The following is a 22302-nucleotide window of genomic DNA, read 5'->3' as shown; positions in this document are numbered from 1 at the left end:
TTTGAAATCTTTGACATTTTCATAATTTCAGTCTAATAACATTTTGTGATTTTATAATTATAGGTAGAGAGCTTCTAAAAGCAATAAGAAATGGTAAAAATCACTTGATGAAGTAGTGGCGCTTATTGAATAAAATCAGTTAGAATTCTTGTGTTCTACTCTTTCTTTTAGGTCAATGTCGGAATATGATGGCGTTTTATTTTCAACCGAAAGTATGTTTTGGCGTAGATGGCGCTGATTTAAATGGAAATTTGTATGTTTAGACGGTGGCGCCGCCCTACTCAATTCACGCTCTGCTCGCACTCCATTTAAAGCAATGTATTGGGTTTCGAACACGCAGATGTGCTGCCACCTGGTATCTCAAAGTTAAGCTGCTATAACGCACATGCTTCTTGTAAATGAAGAAGAAGAGGAAAGCAATGTCTTTACATAGGGTTGAACTTATAAATGTCAGAGAGCAGCACAACTGCAGTGTTCAAAGTGCGATTGCCCTTCGACTCAATTAAACACTGAACTGCAGCGTTTCCAATCAATGTTTTAGGTAACATCAAATTGGCGAAACAGCTCATTGCTCAGGGAGTAAACATTAACATAAAGTATGATAAAGGCAAAACAGCTATGAGGCTATTAATAATGGTATACATTCTCATGAGTCATATAAATATTAACAATTTTCCAAATAATATTAAAAATATCAAAACTCGAACATTTTGTGCAGGCCAAAAGGAGTTTGCTAAATGGCTTGCCAATAATGGTGCTTATGTTAGTGAAACATCTCCAGAAGGACCAAATCTGCATAAAATGGCCGAATTGAGAGGTATAATATGATAAAACATTTCTAGTTAAAACTTGTTCCACAGTTAATCTTCAAAATCCGCGCCAAATTTCGATTGGGGTGGATTTGAATCGCAATTACGGATATAAATGGAGCCAAGAGGGTTGCGAAAATAATCCAAATGAAGAACAATATTGTGGAACACATCCCTTTTCCGAACCCGAAACTGAAGCAGTTTGTTGCTTCTTCAATAAAACCAAAGAACATTTTTGTGCATTCCTCACCTTCCACAGTTTTGGTAAATATATTTTATTTCCATGTGATTCCAACATGTCACAATCGCACATTGATAACTTGGTCCGTGTCGGTAAAGAAGCCATTCAGGCTAGGGGAAAATGACTCGTTGTAAGTTTATAAGTATCTGTAAGTTTCACTAGTTCGCATAAGTTCTCTTGAGTTCTATATACATTTTTGTTGGTTCGTCCAAGTTTTACGTGAGTTCCTATAGATTACTAGTAAGTTTTTCAACGTCAATTGAACATCGCAGAATATTGTAATTGGTAATAAATGTTAGTTATGTTGAATCAGATAGAAAATAATTTGTATAAATAAGTCGAGCAGGTTTTCAGTGAAAAAATAACAAGAAATATGAATTCGTCTAATTAGACGTCATTTTTGAAAGAGTCGGTTATGATAGTGAATAATCAGTAATAAGTATGAGTGTTGAGAGCGATGCTTCAATATCAAAATCAGGTCTTTTAAGGATGATATCCAATTTACTAATTGGATTGATGACTTTTATTTTAAAATACGTTCTACTTTTTTGTACAAATTATTTGCAGCGTGAGATGTAATTAAAAAAAGTTGACCAGCGTTGTGTCATTTGACTACTACATGTGCGACTGTTTCGGCATGTTGACGCATATCGAACTTACAGCAGTGTGTTAATTTATATGGACAAAGCGTAAGTTCGTATAAATTCTCATAAGTAGCGTGCGATTTCATAAGTTCGTCTAAGTTTTTCGTACAATTCTATAGGTTTCGTCGAACTTATAAGTAGTCATTTGCCCCTAGCATTCAGGTAACGATAAATGTTTGCATTTGGTAAACGTTTTCTAAATAAACTCGTTCTGATTTATTTTCACAATAACATGTAGAAAATCAAAGAAATGCATAATCAAAGCTATATCCTAGAAACGGAAATGCCATCGTTTCATGCAGGTTCTGGTTGTTCCGATGAGTGGGCACTAAGTATTGGAATTAAGTATGCTTAAACCGTTGAATTGCGTGACAAAGGTCGTTATGGATTTCTTTTGCCCGCCAACCAAATCGTACCTACAGCCCAAGAAAGCGCAAGCATTTGTTCAGACTGTTTCACAAGCAATTTCTGAAGATGTGAAAAACAAAAGGATATAATTGTATTTTTCTTCTAGAATTACACTTTCTTCAATGCTTTTTATATTAGGATTTCAATTAATTGAGCTCATTTTTACTCGAAATATTTCTTATTCTCTGTTAAAAAAAAGTTTTTTTTTTCATTCAAATGTATAAAATATCAAGTAACAATATATTCTAATGTGAGGCCTTTGGAAACGCAAACAGACTTATTGTTATTGTAGCATTCATTGCACGTGTTAGCTATATCTTGTATGACGTACAATCGACGCACGTCAAATAGTATTCTTCAACTCATCGTCTGCCAATTGAAATACTTTTTGTGTAAATACTCATATTCATCAGTATCAAAAAAATATGTATAATGGTAGCGCACAAACTTTACTATGTCTGTGTACATCATTGAAAGTCAATGAACAACTTATATGAACAGCTTTTCTCAAATATATGTGAAAATAAACAACAAAAATTTTGAAAAACATTTTGCGTCAATAAAGATAAGAAAAACGTGCAAATATTCAAAAAATGCGAAATCTTCATTAATTATTATTGACAAAGACGTAGCTTCTAGCTCAAGAACTATAAAAACACAACCAGTTCACGAGCAGAAGAATTAGTATCTCGCCTTCAGTGATAAGACAGAAAGAAGATTTTTTGAAATTTAAAATGAAATTGCTTTACGGGATTTTTCATATAATTTTCTTCTGCAACAATTTTGTAGGTGAATTTTATATAATTTTATTCAAACTAATTAATTTCAATGCTTTTTTTGAATTAGGTACTTTATTGTGAATGTGTTCTCTCACATAAAGGTAATAAGATCCATAAAAATAAGCATGCTAGGTTTGATAGTTTCTCTGGCAAACGCTACAGATAAAATAGCAACGCTGCAGACGTTTTCCCGTCATATCCAGGGATTTAATGAAAATGATAATCCTCTGAAGTCATTTTGAAACATTCAATGAATTCATTTTCTGTGTATAAAAAAGAATGAATTGAAAATCATGCAAATGTATTGGTGTTTGAAATAACACAGCTACACATTCTTGCAAAAATCAGAAAATATGGAAAATATCAAAGATTTGCTTTTTTTCGTTCATAGCACAATTGCACATGCTTCATTGTTTGAAAAATCAAAATATTTATGTTCAAGTTTTATTTCATTCATTTTTTCGTGCAGATCAAGAGCTAATTATCGCAGCAATCACTGGTAGCCTTTATATTTTAGAAATAAATTATTTTCGATTGACTTTGTTTCTGATTTATGTTTTAATTTAGATAATGCATCGGCTATTCCACGTCTTATTGCTACAGGTGCAAATATTAGTGCGTCTGATAATCACGGAATGACAGCGATTCATTGGGCTGCTGAATATGGTGAGGTGCTCAAAAATAAAAACATCTTACGTAACAATAATATTTTATAAAATCAATGGTTCAGGCCACCATGAAGCTGCAAAAGTGTTAATTGACAGAGGTGCACGTATCGATGCCCAAGATTTCTTCTTCAATACACCCCTTCACATCGCATGCAGTCATAGTAAGTGGTTGAAATTAATTTAACGTTTTGACCGAAGAAAAAGTAAATTTCTTTTATTGTATACATATGTCGAATGTGATAGACTCTACACATTTGAACCTTGTAAAAGAATATTGGAAATAAGTTGTTTTTTTTTAAATTTGTCAGACCATCTAAAAATGATAAAGCTGCTTTTAGAAAATGGTGCCGACTTTACTGCAGTTAATTTAGCAAAACATACTCCAATTAGTTTGAGTACGATCAAGGGTGTGTTTGTTTTTTCCAAAAAGTATTTATATGATTGATAATGTTTATGTACTTTAAATTTGTTTTTAAAAAACGACAAAACTTCTTTATCCGCAAAGTCCATCAAATATCAAAGATTTTAAAATAAAACACAATTTGTTTTAAGTATATTGCATTTCGACAAATGCATCCGAACCATTGTTTCAATTATTGTTATTTATTTGAATAGAATTCTTGAAATTAAATTGGCAAAGTCATAAAGGTGCAATATACTTAAAACAAATTGTGTTTTATTTTAAAATCTTTGATAATGTTTATGTATCTTTCAGATGAATTCAAACCAATTTTAATTAAAATGAGAAAAAAGGGTGATAATTTTGATAAAATAAATATAATCTAATAAAATATTAATGTGTTGAATTCATTTTTTTAGGAAGAGACTTTATTGATGCAGTAAAAAAAGGTAGCATCTACTTATTGTAATGTTCCAATATAGTTTCTATATATTCGCTTAGGTAATATTGAGTTGGCTCAACAATTTATCGATCAACGAGTGAATATTAATATCAGATATACTGGGATCAGTCCCATCAGCGAGGCACTCAGAAGTGGTATTTTATTGATATATTTCGATGTCAAAACACAAAAAAAAAATACTAAAAAAGTGTGAAAATATTCCAATAGATAAAAGAGAGCTTGTTGAATGGCTCATTAAAAAGGGAGTCAAAGAATATAAATTTCCATTTGGACAGAGTCTACGTGAAAAGGCTGCAGCCAAAGGTATTATATGACATTTTTGTGACTAGCGCTGATGCATGAGTTGAGGTTTAAAAATGAAATGTAACTTTATCAGGCATAGAAGTGCCTGACGGCATTGAGACGGACAGAGCGTTAGTTTTACGGGAGGCAGAAAAAAAGATTCACGAGTGGCTTCAAGAAAATCCGCCACAAAAAGAAATTGAAAAACTACAAAAGCAAAATGGTAAAAATCGGGAGTTAATTGGGTCTGAATCCATCGAAATCACTCATTGTGATGTTATTAATTATAAAAATTCGTATTTTAGGTCATGCATTAACGTGGAAAGCTTATCATCGTCTTGAGGATATCTATTCATTTTTAAAATATTTGACGGAAAAACATGGCAGCCTGTGTAAACTGTCAACCATTGGAACAACACATGAAGGACGACCACTCAAAGTTTTGAGGTATCAAATGTTAAAGGAATAGGCAAAAATATGTAAAATACCACTTATTTTATTCTCTTTGGTAGAATTTCGAATGGAAATCCTATGAACAAAGCAATTTGGATTGATGGTGGCATACATGCGCGTGAATGGATTAGTCCAGCGGCCGTAACGTACATTGCAAATGATTTGGTGAGGAATTGGAACAAGCAGCCTGACCATATTCAAAACTTGAATTGGCACATTTTGGCCGTTCATAATCCAGATGGTTATGAATTTTCACACCAAAATGGCAATCGATTTTGGCGTAAGAATCGCAACCCAAATGAATGCAGTGGATGTGCAGGAGTAGATTTAAACCGAAACTACGATGGACATAAGTGGGGTGGAGAAAAGGATCCATGCGAAGAAGATTATTGTGGAAAAAAAGCTTTTTCCGAACCAGAATCTGAAGCAGTTCGCAGATTTTTCAACACAACCAAAGAAGATTTTTATGCATTCCTCACCTTCCACAGCTTCGGACAATATATTTTGTATCCGACTGATGAAAACATGTCACTAGCTCATTTTGAGTCTTTGTGCAGTATTGGTCAAGAGGCCGTACAAGTAATAATCATACTTTATTTATTCGTATTTCATATCATTTTCTTAATGTTAATTTTTTTTACATTTAGCACATGAAAGCGATTAATAATCAAACCTACACAATGGGATGTGATTTTTCACAAATAGCAGTTTCTGGTTCTTCGGAAGAATGGGCCGCAAGTATTGGAATCAAATACTCTTACACCATCGAATTGCGCGACAGAGGTCGATATGGTTTTCTTTTACCTGCCAGTCAAATCGAACCAACGGCCAAAGAAGCGCAAGCATTTGTTCGCACCATATCGAAGGCAATATTTGAAGATGTTCAATTAAATGAATTAAAGAAAGATTATAGCGAATAAACCATAACCCGACTGCAAGAAAAGCATGGATTTTAATCAAATAGTACTAGTATTTTTTTTTATATACGTCAGTCATATTTACATCAATGCAAATAAAGAAATAAAAAAATTCGAAAAATTTCAATTGTATTATTTATCGATCGCGATCGAAAATGATATCCTCTTATTCATTGTTTGATATCTTGTGTTAGCTTCTGGCTTCATTGGGTTTGATTCGAATCATAGGTATAATTGAGGTGGAACTAGTTCGGTGAATGATTCGTGTAACGAATTGGAACACATGCCTTCTTTGGACCTGAAACAGAGGCAGTTTGACTCTTTTTTTAAACTATGGAAGCTTTTTATGCATTCATAACTACGACCAATTCATTTTGTATTTAACAGATAGATATAAACCATCGGAATTGTAGTTACTTAGAAAGTGTTGCTAAAACATGTATGAAAGTATATTCAGAAAACTTTCTGTCACATTCAATTTTTAATAATCATCTTTCTTTTGCAAACGACATAACAAATGAGAGAGGCGAACCAAGGCGAACAATCAAATCTACACGATAGGAAACACAATGAATCTGTATACTTCAGGTTCTGGTTGTTCAGATGATTGGGCGAGACACGGTTGACTTACAAAGGTCGTTACGGTTTTCTTTTGCCTGTCAATCAAATTAAACCAACTGCTAAAGAGTCTCAAACATTTGTTCGGACTGTGTCACAGACAATCTTTGAAAATGTGAAAAATGGAAAAATACGTTTCCAACTCTCGAGATGCGCTTAATAATCATTTGACTATGTGCATGTGAAAAAGCATGAAATAAATAATATTTTTATCAGAGACACATTCATCCGTTGCAATGAAAAAGTTCTGGTAATTATCAGTCGGTTAAAAGTCAAAACAACCAATTATTTTACATAGGAAATTCAGCATAATCCTTTATGACGTGTAGTTCACAGACCTTAGATCTTACGTCACATCACGCAATAATGGACTTGCTTAAAAATATCTATTCATTTTTTAACTACATGTGTAAATGATCGCTTTCAGTGTGAATGAATTTCACAAAAAGTAAATTTATTGAAATAAAGAAGATAAAAGAATAAGACAAAATTATTTGAAAAAATAGACTCATTATACTTTCATTAATTATTTAATCTCCAAGAATGATATAATGAAAATAATGAGTCTCATGTAATGGTTTCATCGGTGAAGATACGCTTGAAAAGTATATTTTGATCTTTTACATTTACGTTTATTTCCATTGAAAATGAAGTTATTCTATGCAGTTTTCGTTTTTCTTTCAATTGTAGAAAATTTTGTAGACGATTGCTCTTCCGTACAATGTAATTGGATCAATTTTAAATAATTTTTATTTAGTGTATTTAAATATTTTGCTTATTTTTGTTCAGATCCAGAACATATTGATGCAGGTAGAAATGGTAAATTTCAAATCAATGGATTTATTTTAAAATGTGCCACATGTTTATACTTCTGTTTCTTTAGGTAATACAACTAGTCTAAAAAAATTGATTGCAAAAGGTGCAAATATTAGCGAACATGATAGCCAAGGAATGTCAACGATTCATTGGGCAACATAAAATGGTAGTTTATATGAGTGTGAATGACGTTAAGTGACAATAATCTTTTGTTACGTATATTCAGGTCAATATGAAGCCGCCAAAGTGTTAATCGAAAATAGAGCCAACGTTAATGCAAAAGATTTTTTTCACAACACACCCGCACATTGCTAGTAGTCGCGGTAATTTCTATTTGTGATACATACACAAAAAGGTTTTTATAAGTAATTGCTCAGCTTCTAAAGGAAACAAATTAATATTTCAGATGATTTTAAGGTGATGAAAATGCTCCTAGAAAACGGTGCTAATTTTACTGAAATGAATTTGGCAGATGAGCTGCCACTTAAACTGTCTAGCATCAAAGGTTTGCATCGCACAGAGTCTCACCTTATTAATGCAACATGCATGGGGCGGAAATGAATGAGACGAAATTTTCTCTCTCATGGGCGCAGCCATATTGAAAATTTTGTATGCGCTTATATGTAAAATTGGTAGCGCCACTGGTATATTTGATGGAAAAAGAAGAACATGTTTGAGTCTCACTCGTTTATATGTAAATTACATAGGCATTTCCAGGCCATGGCAACATGTATTTTCATTGAGAATGTATTTCATTTTTATAGATGAAGTAAATCCAATTTTGATGAAAATCAGGGAAACATATACCATTGGAATGGATGCAACGAAAGCTTATTCAAGTCCAGGTACTTCGGTTCAATGAACCTCGAGTATTGGAATTAAGTACACGTACGCAATTGAATTGCGCGACAAGGGTCGATATGGATTTCTTTTGCCTTTTTATAACATTATACCAACAGCAAATGAGTCACAAGCATTTGTTCGAACTGTTTCGCAAGCGATTTTTGAAGATGTGCAGAAGAGGAAATTGAAAAAATTATAGTAGTAGTAAAACTAATGTAGCTCGAAATTTTATAGAACTGTTTAAATGAAATATTGCCATCATACGTTCTGGCATTGGACTTTGGAAAAAAATGTACGAATAAAAAAATTGAAACAAGTTCACTCACCTGTTTTTGTCTCGAACACATTTTACAGAATACAAGGTGTTGTTGACGTTTCAAGACCAATTATTTGTAAGAAAAGACGTTCTGTAAATACCAAAAAATAAAAACAATTATATAAAACGTATGTACATTGTGAATGAGCAGTTTATCTTAAGTATCGTATTTCATTTTCACTTAAAATGATGCTGTTTTGTTGTTTGTTCGTAGTGTTTACAGTCGGCAATCATTTTGTAAGTATTTTACTTTTTTTGTTACTTCATAATACGCGGGCTCCAAATCATCTGATTCTATTTATTCTCATCGAAAATTAGACATCCCAGTGCGAATGTGTTCTTACACATGAAGGTAATACAAACAGTTTTCATCCTAGAAAAGTCCACCTTCGTGGAGAAAAGTGTACCACTAGCAGGAGGAACAAATTCAAAGAATTGAGAATGAGAGACTAGAACTATTATTTTAAGTAGACTCGTTTGTAACTTATGTGCTGTTTTATCTTTCACCACAGATCAAGAGCTTATTACGGCATCCAAGCTCGGTAATGCAAGAAATCAAGAAATGTGTCATCAATATTCCCCAGCAATATCTTTAATTTTATTTGAATTTAGGTAATGCAACAACTGTAACGAAGCTAATTGCCAAAGGTATAGTATATGGCTGACAAAAGATACACCACAACAACAAATTGCAGCAATGCAAAAGTGAATGGTAAACGAAACTAGTTCCGATGCGCTTTTCTCAGAAGATATAGTTGCTTCCATATTTTAGGTCATGAATTGTCATGAAAAGCATATCATCGGCCTCTTGAAATCTACTCATTTATCGAATATTTAGTTAAAAAACATGGTAATTTGTGTAAACTTTTGGTCATTGGAAAATCACATGGTGGATCACCCATTGTGGTTTTAAGGTATCAATAAGAGAAAAGTTAATTGAATTTATTTGGAATTCTGAGAATATTTGGACATTTTTTCGATAGAATTTTGAAAGGAAAACCGGGGAACAAAGCAATTTGTATTGATGGTGGTATACATGCACGCGAATGGATTACAGTACATTGCAAATGACTTGGTGAAGAATTGGAGTAAGCAGCCTGCGCATATCCAGAACTTGAATTGGCACATTCTGGCCGTTCATAATACAGATGGTTTGACGTCCACATGGTCGTAAACGTACAATATATTGATCATAGTTAATTTATTGTAGGCTATGAATTCTCACACCAAAATGGCAATCGATTTTGGCGAAAGAATCGAAATAATAAACTAGATAGTGACTGTGTTGGAGTGGATTTGAATCGCAATCACGGATATAAATGGGATGCTGATGGATTCGAAAATGATAAGTGTGAAGAGGATTATGGAGGAATGCATGCCTTTTCCGAGCCTGAAACACAAGCAGTTCGAAAATTTTTCATCAAATCGACCGAAAAATTTGCGCATTTCTAATAGCTTTGGCCAGTTCGTTTCAGACTCAAATAAGAATATAACAGAATCACATCGTTTGGATTTGAAACGCGTTGCTCAAGATGGTGTGAAGGTAACATCTATTATCAAATTTCATATGATATTTCAATAGTTTGATTTTTTTTAAATTACAGAATATGAAAAAAGTTAATAATCAAACGTTTTCAATCAATGAGATTGTAACGGAGAAGGCAATTGAAGATTTAACACTTGGTTCATCGGAAGATTGGGCGCAAAGTATTAGAATTAAATACACATACTTGATTGAATTGCGTGACAGTGGTCGTTATGGTTTTCTTTTACCTTTCAATCAAATTTCAATCAAACCATTCATTTTAACTGTATCGAAAGCAATTTTCAACGATACGAAAAAAGGAAAATTTAAACTGACTTGATGAACTCAGAAAAATTATATCGAAGTAAAACTGTCAATAAATTCCAATGGCTTTGTAATCTTCTAAAATGTTAATTAACAATGTCATATTATTAAATACATTCAGATAGAATACCAACTGCGTATTGTTTGTAACATACGTCAGTATTCCATTATCTTCAATAAGCAGATATTTTGAAGAATTTTATAATTCTCTTGACTGTATTTCGGGTTTTTCTAACAAAAAAATGCTAAGATCTCGTTTTGGCATATATGTGTCTTATACGCGAAAACAACTCACATAAAAACAGTTGATTGAAAGAATAACGTTGTATATAGTGCTCGTTCTACGAAAAGAATAAACTGTTTTTATCTTCATCATTTAAAATGATGTTATTGTATGCATTTTCGGTGCTTCTCTTTACCGTGAGTATTTTTTCACCTAAAAAATACGAATATAATTCTTTGAAGCTACAAAAATAAAGAAGCTACTTTAGAAACTGACTGCTTCCATTGATTCTTGTAAAATCAGGCACCACAATGGGTAACTATGATATCACGTGAAGGTATTTAATAAGCTCATGAAAATACTGAAAACATTAAAATGACTAAAAGATTAAGCGAACGCATTAGTACTATTTTGCATTTTAATTTCCTCTTATTTTGTCTTGTTCAGACCAGGAGTTGATTGTTGCAAGCAGCATTGGTAATTGTTGTACTCGATGAAATAAAAAAGAGACGATAAAGGAAAGAAATTGGTTTTTTTTGATATAGGCAATACAGCGGCTGTGCAACAGCTCATTGCCAAGGGTGCACATGTTGATGCCCACGATAATCTTGGCATGACTGCGCTCCATTGGGCCGCAGAAAATGGTAGCATATGAGAGAAAGCATATTGTGAATCTTCGTTCACGTTTTTAGCTTAAATTTCTTAATAATTCATGCAGGTCATGAAGAGACTGCTAAAATACTAATTGAAGTTGGAGCAAAGATCAATGCGAAAGATTTTTTGCTAAATACACCACTTCACATTGCCTGTAGCCACGGTAATTATCACATATAAACAATTTTTTCGATGGCAAAAACAATTTTGAAGAAAAATTGTAAATATTTTTAATAGCGGGTTATACTTTATTGATATTTGAAATGACAGAAAGATATTGATGAGAAAGAAAAAAATGTGAATTTCATTATATTTACAGATCATTTCGACGTAATAAAATTACTTCTACAGAAAGGTGCTGACATCAGTGAAGTGAACTTAATGAACGTAGTCCCACTTGATTTGTGCACTATCAAAGGTATGTGTCAACATGCATGATTGAATACGCACTTTTTAACTTAAAGTTTTATTAGATAACTAAATGAAAGTGTGGGAATTTTGCCAATTTATATATAAAAATGTTTTACTTTTTTAGATCGACTCAAACCAACTATAACACAAATGAAAATGAAAGGTTAACATGTATTTAAATAAGTTGATATATTTAGATTTGAATAAGATTCAAAATAGCCAACTTTCTCCATTTTTTTTAAATAAAGGAACACATTTCATTGATGCAGTTAAAAAAGGTAGTATCAATAGTTTGATATGAAATATGAGTTGAAAGGATTTATTTCGATTAGGTGATATCCAATTCGCTTTACGATGCATCGCGAATGGTGTTAATGTTAATATAAAAAGTAATGGGAAAACAGCCCTTTATGAAGCAATTATGACTGGTATTTTACTACATGGAATGATTTTTTTTTAGAAAATCGTCAATATAATTTGTTGAAACGTTCACAGGTCAAAAGGAGTTAGCTTCATGGCTCATTGTCAATGGAGCCAATGTCTACGAAACATATCCAGATGGATTCACTTTATATAACTTGGCTGAATCCAAAGGTAAGATGACCCTTTCATTCTGAAGTAGTTTGCTTCAATCATATTCTAAAGAAATTTTTAAATTATTGAATGAATTGTAATTTAGGCATGATACTCCCGCGTGGAATAGACCGCTTTGAAATGATCGATACAGCAGAGCAACATTTACATCAATGGCTTCAAGAAAATCCCCCTCAAAAGGAAATTGAACAACATCAAAAACGAAATGGTAAATAGACACGGTCTGCATTAGTGTTAAACTTTTCAATTTTAATGATTCCATGCTGCTTTCAGGTCATAGTTTGACATGGCAAGCTTATCACAGTTTCAATGATATCGTATCATTTTTAAAGTACTTAGCGAACAAATATTCTAAATTGTGTACACTTCAATACATTGGAACATCACACGAAAATCGATCACTTATAGTTTTGAAGTAACAACTGAGAAAAGATCCACTTTTTTCGTTTGAAAACTATATAACTTGATTTATTTATTTCAGAATTTCGAATGGTAATCCGAGAAACAAAGCAATTTGGATTGATGGTGGCATACATGCACGTGAATGGATTAGTCCGGCAGCGGTCACTTATATTGTAAACAATTTTGTCCAGAACTGGAGTAAGCAGCCTGCACACGTTAAAAATATAAATTGGTATATTTTGGCCGTTCACAATCCAGATGGTTTGTAAATAAGTTGAAAAACGTTTGTAAATTACTCGAAGCTATTCATTGCAGGTTATGAATATTCACGTCAAATTGGCAACCGATTGTGGCGCAAAAATCGAAATCCAAATGGATTTATTAGATGTGCTGGAGTCGATTTAAATCGAAATTATGGATTTGACTGGGGTAAAACTGGTTTCATAGGAGACCCTTGCGATGATGAGTATGGCGGCACTTGTGCTTTCTCCGAGCCTGAGACAGAAGCGGTTCGGAATTTTTTTGAAAAAACGAATGAATTATTCAGAGCTTTTCTCACATTTCACAGTTTTGGCCAGTGTGTTTTGTATCCAATTAATACTGATTTTAATGAAATTGATCGTAGAGATTTGGTGCAAGTTGTCCTAAAAGGTGTAAAGGTACCCATTCACATTTAACACAAAATAGAATTCGATTTTTTTAATCTTTTCGTTTTTTTGTTGCGACAGCAAATGCAATTGGTTAATAAGCAAGTGCACACGGTAGAAACAGATGATACACTTTATTTGTCTCCCGGATCGTCGGAAAGTTGGGCCAGAAGTCTTGGAATCGAGTATGCTTACACAATTGAATTGCGTGACAAAGGTCGATATGGATTTCTTTTGCCATCGAATCAAATCGAAGTGGCAGCGAGAGAAGCTCAAGCATTCATTTTGACTGTTACGCAAGCAATATTTCAAGGAAATGCGAAAAATTAATTAAGAAAAATTGACCAAACAATATGGAATTGAAATGTGAATTATTAAATGAAATAAATAATTTTTTGAAGTTTATTCAGACCAAATGCATCGTATACTTGCTACTACCTGCCTTTTTATCAGATAATTCCAGTCTTGTTCAATGAAACCGTTATAAAATCGAGTTTAGTAGATAACTGTTATCATTCAGTGTGTATCGTTGTAGATGCGCAGATAAAAGTCTCGCGCTTGTACGTGTCAATTCTCTTCATAAAATTGGCAGCACGTAGACAATTCATTTTCATCGGCGTTGAATCCATATTTAGGCATTGGAAGTATCAGCCTATAAATTGCACACATTTACGCTTCATTCTCAACGGCAATATTGCGCGCGCGCGTTTGCCAACCTCAAGCACATATTTCTCTTCTGTTTTGATTTTTTTTTCTTTTTTCAATTTAATTTCCCATTCGATATGTGATGATGTTCTTTTCTCTTTCAAGAGAAGTGCACGCACATCGATTGACGAGACAACCCAACCGATGTAATGTATAAGTTACATGTGACGGAAAGCATCTAACCGCGCACACGAATACGCGGACAAACAACTCACTCACTGTCAGTGTGGAAACACTAAATATAGAATGTGCCTTATAATAATTCTTGTACTTTGATCAATGAGATCAAAATCAGCAATTCACATGACCACAGAAATTTGCCGAGTGCATGCAACATCGCACCGCACATTGCATTACTCAATGATGACAAACATCTCACGACAAACATAGAGACTAGAACATTGTTGATTTTGTACATAACTTTGTACTCGTCGCTTTTTATATGGTTGCGGATGATTCATCCATACAGATAGCCTATCTTCTAATAGATTGTGTACATTATTTGCTTTACAACATGTATTCATCTTTCGATGTGTAGGTTTTTTGCGGAATTAACGCTAGAGATTGAGAGACGAAAAAGAAGAAGAAGAAAACGATCACGATTTTGCACGAAACGAAAATTCTATGGTTCAAATGAAAAGTAATGTGAAAAACCAGTTCCTTTTCTATAGCGATTCTCTTTCAATTCGATTAAGAGAGAAGAAAATACCACAATACCAATTTGAAATATGATTGGCAATCAGCGTAGTGCTAAAGCGAATTACAAAAAAATAATACAGGAAGAAAAATCCCGATGAAGTCATGAACATGCGCGCGCATACCTCGCGCATCCAATGAACTGGAAATATGAAATTTGAAATGTATATACACAACCCAGTCGAAAGAGAACACACACACAAAAAGCATAACAACATATTACACTATAATCGAGTAGCTAATTGCTGGTTGGCGCGATCGCGCAATCCGATTATTATTACCTAAAACACACTAATAATAATGACAATGCGCACATGATTGGATGTATCATTTGTGTGTGTGTGTATTCTCTCTGTTTGCATAACAATCAATGGATTTTATATTATTTTCATTTTGTCGGCCATGTGTTCGAAATCAACCACAAAATCAAAATGTGTGTTGTGCTTAAATCGACATTTTTGTCCATTTTGATGGTGTTTTTTATTTTATTCAGCTACTTCATTGAACCAAAATACAACTGGCGACGATTATTTCATTTGAAAAGAAAATGAAAATCGTTTTCAGAGCTATATCATTTTAAATGGTGAGTCAAATCTTTTCAAATGAAACTAGAGCCTCAAGTCGCGTTTTACGTCCCACATCACAATCACACACAGCACACAAACACCTCAAGAGAGAAAGAGACTCGGAAGTGATAGTTTGGACGCTAGTTTTTGATTTATATTTCCAAAGTTGTTATCAATCCTATCAAGCAGTGCCATTATTTCTTTGAAAAAATATTCAATTCATTTCTGTGGATATTTTTTTTTCTGTCTTGAGATATAATCAAAACATTTCTCTATTTTCGATCAGGTTTCGTGTTAAAGATTCGTTCAAAGGCAGACAATATATTTAGCTGCCGTCATCTAGATATTTCAGCTCATCTGGATGCCGTCAGCAGATGATGCGAAGTGAAAACAATAGAAGTGATTGTAATAGTAATACCAGTATATAACAAGCTTATATACCTATAACAATCACTTCTATTGTTTTCACTTTGTATCATCTGCTGACGATATCCAGATGAGCTGTAATATCCAGATGACGACAGCTGAATATATTGCCTGTTCAAAGGAAATTTTATGTTGAAGCGAAAAAAAAGCCAAACCACACTTTGGAATAGTTAAAAAAGCGAAAAAAAATAGTTCGTTTTTCTCTCTCCAATTGACTTATTTTGACAACTTGAGGGGGGAATTTGATACACAACTCCAACGCATGCTAATGAAAAACACTTATGCTATAAAATTTTATGAGTCTTTTGGTTTCTATAAAAAAATAGCACCGCATGATCCAGACAAATAATCAAGGGGGAATGACAAGCCGCATACAAAGTGTCTTGTAAGATTCAAATGAATAAAAATGCATTTATTAAATAAAAACAAAACAGATGGCAAACTCCCGAACGCACACTATGTATTCCATTTTATAGGATTTTTTATGACGCACTTTTCGTGTTTATGCACATTCAGTTGTTGTTTTTTTCATTCTCTTCGAAGTGGTTGCCGCATGGCTCAAGAGTCGAAAGCGACAATGCAGAAAATTCGTGAGATCGGTACATTTCAAATATGGTTGAGGGGACGATTTATAGTTTTTTCGCACGTCATTTCAAACGCACAGACATTTTTCATATGAACCGATCAATTTTGTGTCTTACAACATTGAATGTGAATGTTTTTGTGGCTTCTGTACGTCATTTTTCGGAATGATTTCATAATCATTTTATATATGAAGAAAAAGTCATAGTTATGTTAGAAAATTAATAAATTCGTTCCAGCTCTTAAAAATAATTATATAGTTCTGTAGCCATTTGAATTTGTTGCTTACGAACAAAATGTCATCAACCTCACACGTTGAACTGCAACCGAATTTCCTCAAATTTTATACACGACCGATGTTGTTGTGAAATGGCTCAATCATTGAACAATTCCAATTCTCAATATGGTAAAATACCCAAAAACATTTTATGATATTCGCTTGTCAAACGACTAAATTTACGTTGTGGCTTCACATCAAAATTCTTTTTTCTTTGTTTCCTATATTAAGAAATAATGTGCGCGCACGTTACGCTGCGACTGCTATCGGTTGTATAGAGTATTTGGTTTTTTGAATGAAATAAAAATGGTGATGAAAACAGGTGTATCTATGGTTTCTCTTCAGATTGGCACGTATAATGTGTAATGTGACACGTTCAGATAACTGTGCTGTACTTGTACTGCTGCATGGTATATAGTTGTGAAAACCAGTGCATATCAGTTTGCGTTTCCGTAAAAGTGTTACATGCTGAGGGCCCCGGGTTTCCATTTGATTGAGGAAAAAAAGGCAATAGAACACAACATTCCGAATGCACGCTCACAATGGGACAATGTTTGAGCAAAAAAAAAGATTGGAAAACGATAAATTCATAAATTTATTGTTGTTTTTAGGCCGACAGCCGTCGGTACCCAAGAGAATGTTGCACTTGCTTTATAAGGTATTCGGAGTAAAATGCGCCGAAAAAAAAGCCAAGAGATAATCAAATTAAACTTGAGTGTGTTGATTTGTGAAACATCGACCGCCAATTTAACCAAGCGTACATTAATCAATTTTTACGATCACATACGTTGCATAAAAGCATTTGTTTTTTCTAAGCTTGTCGAAAGAAACACGGTGCAGACACAATACACGAAAACTGAACAATTTGATGAAAGTAAGAAATTTGTTCGTATCGAATGACCGCCGTCTCGATGGAGAGTGGTGTTCGGGTTGTATTGTGCGCTGAATGCGCGTGCAATACAAAGTCTACACACACTTTCTATGCAAAAATTGTGCACAACCGAAAAACAAGCCGTCAACAAGGGAAAATTGACAGCCGTACAAATAAATTTATAATGAATGGACGTGCGGCACTTTTTTTCTACCTTATTAAATTATTTATCCATGCGATTGTATCGGTGTTGTTGTTTGTTTTTTTTTTTGTTATGCTGATTTTCAACGGTAGAGTAGTAGCTGTGCTTTTCCACATGCTAATTGTCATTGCAATATATTCCGATACGTTCTCACCGTGACACCAAAGATATTATGACCGATGTACACATACACCGTTTCGTTTTCACCTATTTCATCGATATATTAAATTACCACATATCGTATGGTCACGAAAGTAGCGAAATCGAAAGGAAATCGAGTCTGAAAATGAGCGTAATTGTTCGACAACCAATGAGAAATAGAGGTAGTTGGCCAATCTTCATTTTTGTCCGTCTCTTTCTTTCTCCAATTCGATTTGCACGTGAAATGCGCACAAAGAACCTTATCGCCATATGAGATGTCGTAGAATGGGCTAATCTCATTTGTAAATGATCACGGCTGCATGTGTGAATTCTTTGGATTTGGTGTACGCGTGCAATGTATATATGCCGTATAGTATATTACAATATGTGACACGATAAGTGCGCAAAATTCAATAGATGCAAGATGTGTTTATCGCTTACACTATCGAGATAAATCACATTTCGCATATGTTGTGTATGTGCAATGTATGTTTTTTGCCACATTTGGTCGGTGCAATTCCGGCTGATTGACTGGCATGCAATGCACTTTTTCTAGATTTCGATTAATTAACTAACCAACCAACTTTTTTTTCTCTTCTTTCTTTCGATTTGTTACGATAACATGCTTTGAATTTACCGATTGGCGCACATTTCATGTTGAATCCGGCCACAAAACAGTGAACCCGCAATGCAACGAAATCGACGCGATTTTGTCAATTTTGCTGTGCCATTTAACTGGGATTTTGGTCGGTTGCAACGAAGTAACAAATATCGGCTTTGAGCAATTCTACCGTAAATGAAATCGAAAATATCAGAATAAAAATTTATTTTCTCTTCATTTCGAAAAGTGAATCGGTGCTGTTGTTATTTCTTCTTCTTTTTCGTGTTGTTTTGCAAAACTTTCATTAGAAATTAAATATGTATATTAGGCATTTTGTTTTATTTCCCTATGAATATATGGTATTTTGATTTTATACGAGCAATGAAACGAACGACATTTAAGCGGCTCATGAATTTTCACTCTCATTCGATCGTTCGTTCGTTCATTCGGTAGGTAGTGAGTGTGTGTGCAGTCAACACGTACTGCGAATGCGCGACTTAAAATCAGCTCACATAAATTTCAATTCCAGATCGGAGATTTATGGGCAAAGCACATTAGATTGATTGTGCGCTCTGTTTAAATTGCTGCCTCCAGAAGAGACCACCAACAATATATACCAAAACAATACATGGCAATCGATATTTTTATTGTTTCGATACTTCTTCTTTTATTTTGCTTCAGTCACTGCTGTGAAATATGCGAAGAGAAAGATCGAAGAAAAAGAACGAAATTCCGTTTGCAGAAAACATGTGAAATACACACCATTTCATTTGATAAAATCGACAAATAGAAATCGTCCATCGATACGAATTTGGTGGTTTTCATTCAACAATTTTCCATTTCGCATATAAATTCATCTAGTGTTGAGAGTGTGTGTGTGTGCATGAGTTTTTATGTATTTTGTTAAATTATGCGGCATCAGCGCAGTTTAATAATAAAATAAATCAAATGCCCACATCTTTTCTTCTCTTTCTCCCTCTCAATCTCTATTTCTCTCTGGTTTTGAATGATAGAAAATTTCCCCGCCTGCCGATTTGATCGTGTGTGTCGTGCTTTCCATTTTGCTTGTGGAGACGAAGAAATCCAATATCCGACCGACCGACCGATTGGGAAAAAAATGTGTATGACACAAAAAAAGAGGAAAAAAAGAATATACGCGGTAAAAATTGACAATGACAAATAAGGCAAACACTAGATAAAAACATAAATACCCAATTTATATTGAATCGCGTGCACTCCATAACTAGATACGGCATTTTACTAGTTCCGTTCATTTTTCAAATCGTTGATTATTAAAAACAAAGCGACGGCGACCGGGTAAACAGTAACGAACGTCGATGTGCCCATGCACAATGTGCATCGCGTTGCCTTTTGCCCATTTCACCTCGCGCTCAACCCAATACCAATCCATCGTTGTAGTACATCACATTTTATATGTGTACAAATTTCGCGTTGCTAATTTAAATAGATCTTTCTCTTTGCCATATGCAAATTAAACAATTACACAGTCTCGACTCGAATCATATTTATTTTGGCGCATAAAGACTGCTGAAATGAGATATCGTATAATGTCGTTGTTGTCGTTTTGGTTTTTATTGGTTGAATGCCATGTGCCATGCACTTAAATGTGAAATTTCATCAGCGCAAATGCATATTGTGTTGTGCACTGTGTGCATGTTTCTTTGTGTGATTCAGTTTGTTTTGGTTTTGGTCAAAATGGCATGGTCTCGAATGAGAATGTGAAGACAGTCAGTCATTCAACACACCGTAAGACTCTAATCAAATTCAAACAAACGATGCAAGCATTAACAACGGTTGCTTTAAACGAAACAATAGCAACAAAGTTACAAAAAAGAAACACAAAACAAATCATGGTCTAACGCTAACCATAATAATAGCAATAAAATCATTTTGTTTGGTAATAGAGAGAGAAATTGCCGCCTACAAAAATCAATTTAAATCTTTTTTTCCCTACTTTATGTGAAAAGAAAACCGAAAATAAAACAACAAAGAATCAGAAATGAGCAACAATCACAGAAAATATATACATACACCGAGTCAACAATGTGGAGCTGCATAAATTCAACACATTTTCTTATTATATGGCTTGGCCGCTTCTTGGTGCTGCTGCCTTCGCGACACAACGCACACATTTTTTAACAACAACCAAAAAGGTGAATAATAATAAGATATTTAAATCAAGCCAACAACCATATCTTATGTGTTTGCGCAGGCACACTTCTCATACAAAACTCATTCAGATCATTAATGATAAAAAAAAATCGTAGTATTGAAGGAAAAAAAATTAAAATGGGCATTAAAATTGATATGAGAAATGCTCGCGTATGTCGCATCGGGCAGCGTAACTCCACAAGTGATATACATTCATTGCAAAATGTCGAGAAGAAGGAAAAAAAAAACAAATCAACAACAATGAAAACAAATCTCTACCCGAATGAGCGCATGAGAATCGTTGTGCTTTCTGTGGCTAATCCCAATGTTGATGTGATACGGTTCGCGTCTGTGAAAGTGGCCAAATGTATAATCCATAGCATGTAATTGAAGTTGCAATCTCATGTTTAAAAGCAATAATAATGGTACAGTGCGATTTTGATCTGGTGCACAACGCGACGCTAAGTGAATATCGACACTAATTCGAATAGCAAAGGGAGTGAAACAAAAACAAAAAGAAGAAAGAAAAAACACCGACCAACAATAATGCGGTAAAGAAGTCGAGCGCGAATGGGTGCGCGCACTCCATACATTTTTCAAACATATAAATCAGTCAAAACACCAGCCCAGATATTGTTTGTAGAGAGAAGTATTAATTTGTAAATCACCAATATATGTATGCTGGCAAGTGAGAAGTGGCGCTTGTGTGAGATATGAGCCAATGTGTCGTATTTGGTTTTTTTTACATTCATTGGTCAATTCGCTTGAGTGTGGAATAGTAAGTAGATAGAAGATAGAGAAAAAAGAAGTGCGAAAAAATGAAAATTAGTTTTCATCACATTTCTGTTGGATTTTCATCACATATTTTATCGACATTTATGTTTCAATGCTGTCCATGCCAATGCTCTCTTTCATTAGATTGCAATCGTATTGATTTTCCCATCAGGCGTGCAATCAATTATACTCCACCAATGTAGTAGTCACCACTAACCGATCAAATTGATCGGCGAAGTCTTAATTTATAGCGTTGATTTTTCAATGGTTCTGTTTTTTTGGTTGTGCATATGTTTTAAGGAAGCAATATGCTTTAAAATTATGACATGAATCGTAAGCCAAGCCAAAGAATTTAATTTTATGAAAATTACACGTACTTTTTTGAATTTACAATTGTTCCATTTCTTGGAATCTTTACCAATTCTTTTTCTCGCGCGCACCGCAGCTACAGTTTCAGCTGTAGTCTTGAGCAAATAATATATCATTTTCATGTTTATTGCAAAATTATAATGGACGAAAACAAGGCCAAGAATGAGCCGCCGTTTATTAAAATGGATTTGCATTAATTAGTCTTGCGAGTGCCTGTGCACTTTGGAAAAATATAGAGAAAATCAGATATAATGAGTCGCCCGATGGTAATAAATAATTCGCAATTTGTGTGCCTTTTTTCTCCATTGTGCAAACACGTGAAACTTTGTGCAGACACACACAACAAAGCCATTTTGTAAATTATATTGGAAGAGCACAGCAACATCACGGTAATGAATATGAAGTGAACACGAAAAAAATCACGTGCACTTGCTTTTCTCTCTCTCTCTCTCTCTCTCTCTCTCTCTCTCTCTCTCTCTCTCT

General features: G+C 34.0%; 4 protein-coding genes and 1 long non-coding RNA gene across 11 annotated transcripts in view; 4 read left to right on the top strand and 1 right to left on the bottom strand.

Moving 5' to 3' along the window:
* LOC116342976 overlaps positions 1-22302 on the bottom strand; it is a 120439-nt gene that overhangs the window by 79273 nt on the left and 18864 nt on the right. For both annotated transcript variants that reach the window (XM_031770822.1, XM_031770821.1), the window contains one exon: positions 8668-8748. The gene's annotated coding sequence lies outside the window, so the exon portion shown is untranslated. The remainder of the gene's footprint in view (positions 1-8667; positions 8749-22302) is intronic.
* Positions 796-6163, top strand: LOC116342979 (carboxypeptidase B-like). Of its 3 annotated transcripts, none has more exons than XM_031770827.1 (14): positions 2779-2887; positions 2949-2982; positions 3351-3380; positions 3449-3547; positions 3612-3710; positions 3888-3956; positions 4265-4303; positions 4369-4398; positions 4451-4546; positions 4620-4715; positions 4789-4917; positions 5000-5141; positions 5207-5726; positions 5795-6163. In XM_031770827.1, exons 1-14 carry the CDS (start codon positions 2837-2839, stop codon positions 6065-6067), a joined length of 1707 nt encoding a protein of 568 aa, XP_031626687.1. In that variant the 5' UTR covers positions 2779-2836; the 3' UTR covers positions 6068-6163. The 3 variants fall into 3 exon arrangements, with proteins under 3 accessions (XP_031626688.1, XP_031626687.1, XP_031626686.1); XM_031770826.1 differs by having other exon boundaries at positions 3858-3956; XM_031770828.1 differs by lacking the exons at positions 2779-2887; positions 2949-2982 and adding an exon at positions 796-1073 and having other exon boundaries at positions 3858-3956.
* Positions 8937-9334, top strand: LOC116342982. Its single transcript, XR_004201282.1, has 3 exons — positions 8937-9009; positions 9170-9199; positions 9270-9334. It is a non-coding gene; the product is annotated as an uncharacterized LOC116342982 (long non-coding RNA).
* On the top strand, positions 9778-10522 carry LOC116343098 (carboxypeptidase B2-like; the record flags this gene model as incomplete). Its single annotated transcript, XM_031770994.1, has 4 exons — positions 9778-9808; positions 9868-10006; positions 10113-10200; positions 10262-10522. Coding segments are annotated over 4 exons (519 nt in total), but the record flags the coding sequence as incomplete, so codon positions are not given.
* On the top strand, positions 10810-13853 carry LOC116342981 (carboxypeptidase B-like). Of its 4 annotated transcripts, XM_031770831.1 has the most exons (16): positions 10810-10926; positions 11033-11066; positions 11177-11206; positions 11275-11373; positions 11448-11546; positions 11703-11801; positions 11919-11957; positions 12043-12072; positions 12127-12222; positions 12290-12388; positions 12474-12596; positions 12662-12803; positions 12870-13051; positions 13106-13256; positions 13359-13449; positions 13519-13853. In XM_031770831.1, exons 1-16 carry the CDS (start codon positions 10888-10890, stop codon positions 13765-13767), a joined length of 1602 nt encoding a protein of 533 aa, XP_031626691.1. In that variant the 5' UTR covers positions 10810-10887; the 3' UTR covers positions 13768-13853. The 4 variants fall into 4 exon arrangements, with proteins under 4 accessions (XP_031626691.1, XP_031626689.1, XP_031626690.1 ...); XM_031770829.1 differs by having other exon boundaries at positions 13106-13449; XM_031770830.1 differs by lacking the exon at positions 12127-12222 and having other exon boundaries at positions 13106-13449.

The sequence above is a fragment of the Contarinia nasturtii genome, unplaced genomic scaffold, assembly GCF_009176525.2.
Source record: "Contarinia nasturtii isolate CC-2019 unplaced genomic scaffold, AAFC_CNas_1.1 Cnas_scaffold_928, whole genome shotgun sequence".
Lineage (NCBI taxonomy): Eukaryota > Metazoa > Arthropoda > Insecta > Diptera > Cecidomyiidae > Contarinia > Contarinia nasturtii.
This window is presented reverse-complemented; position numbering and strand designations above follow the sequence as displayed.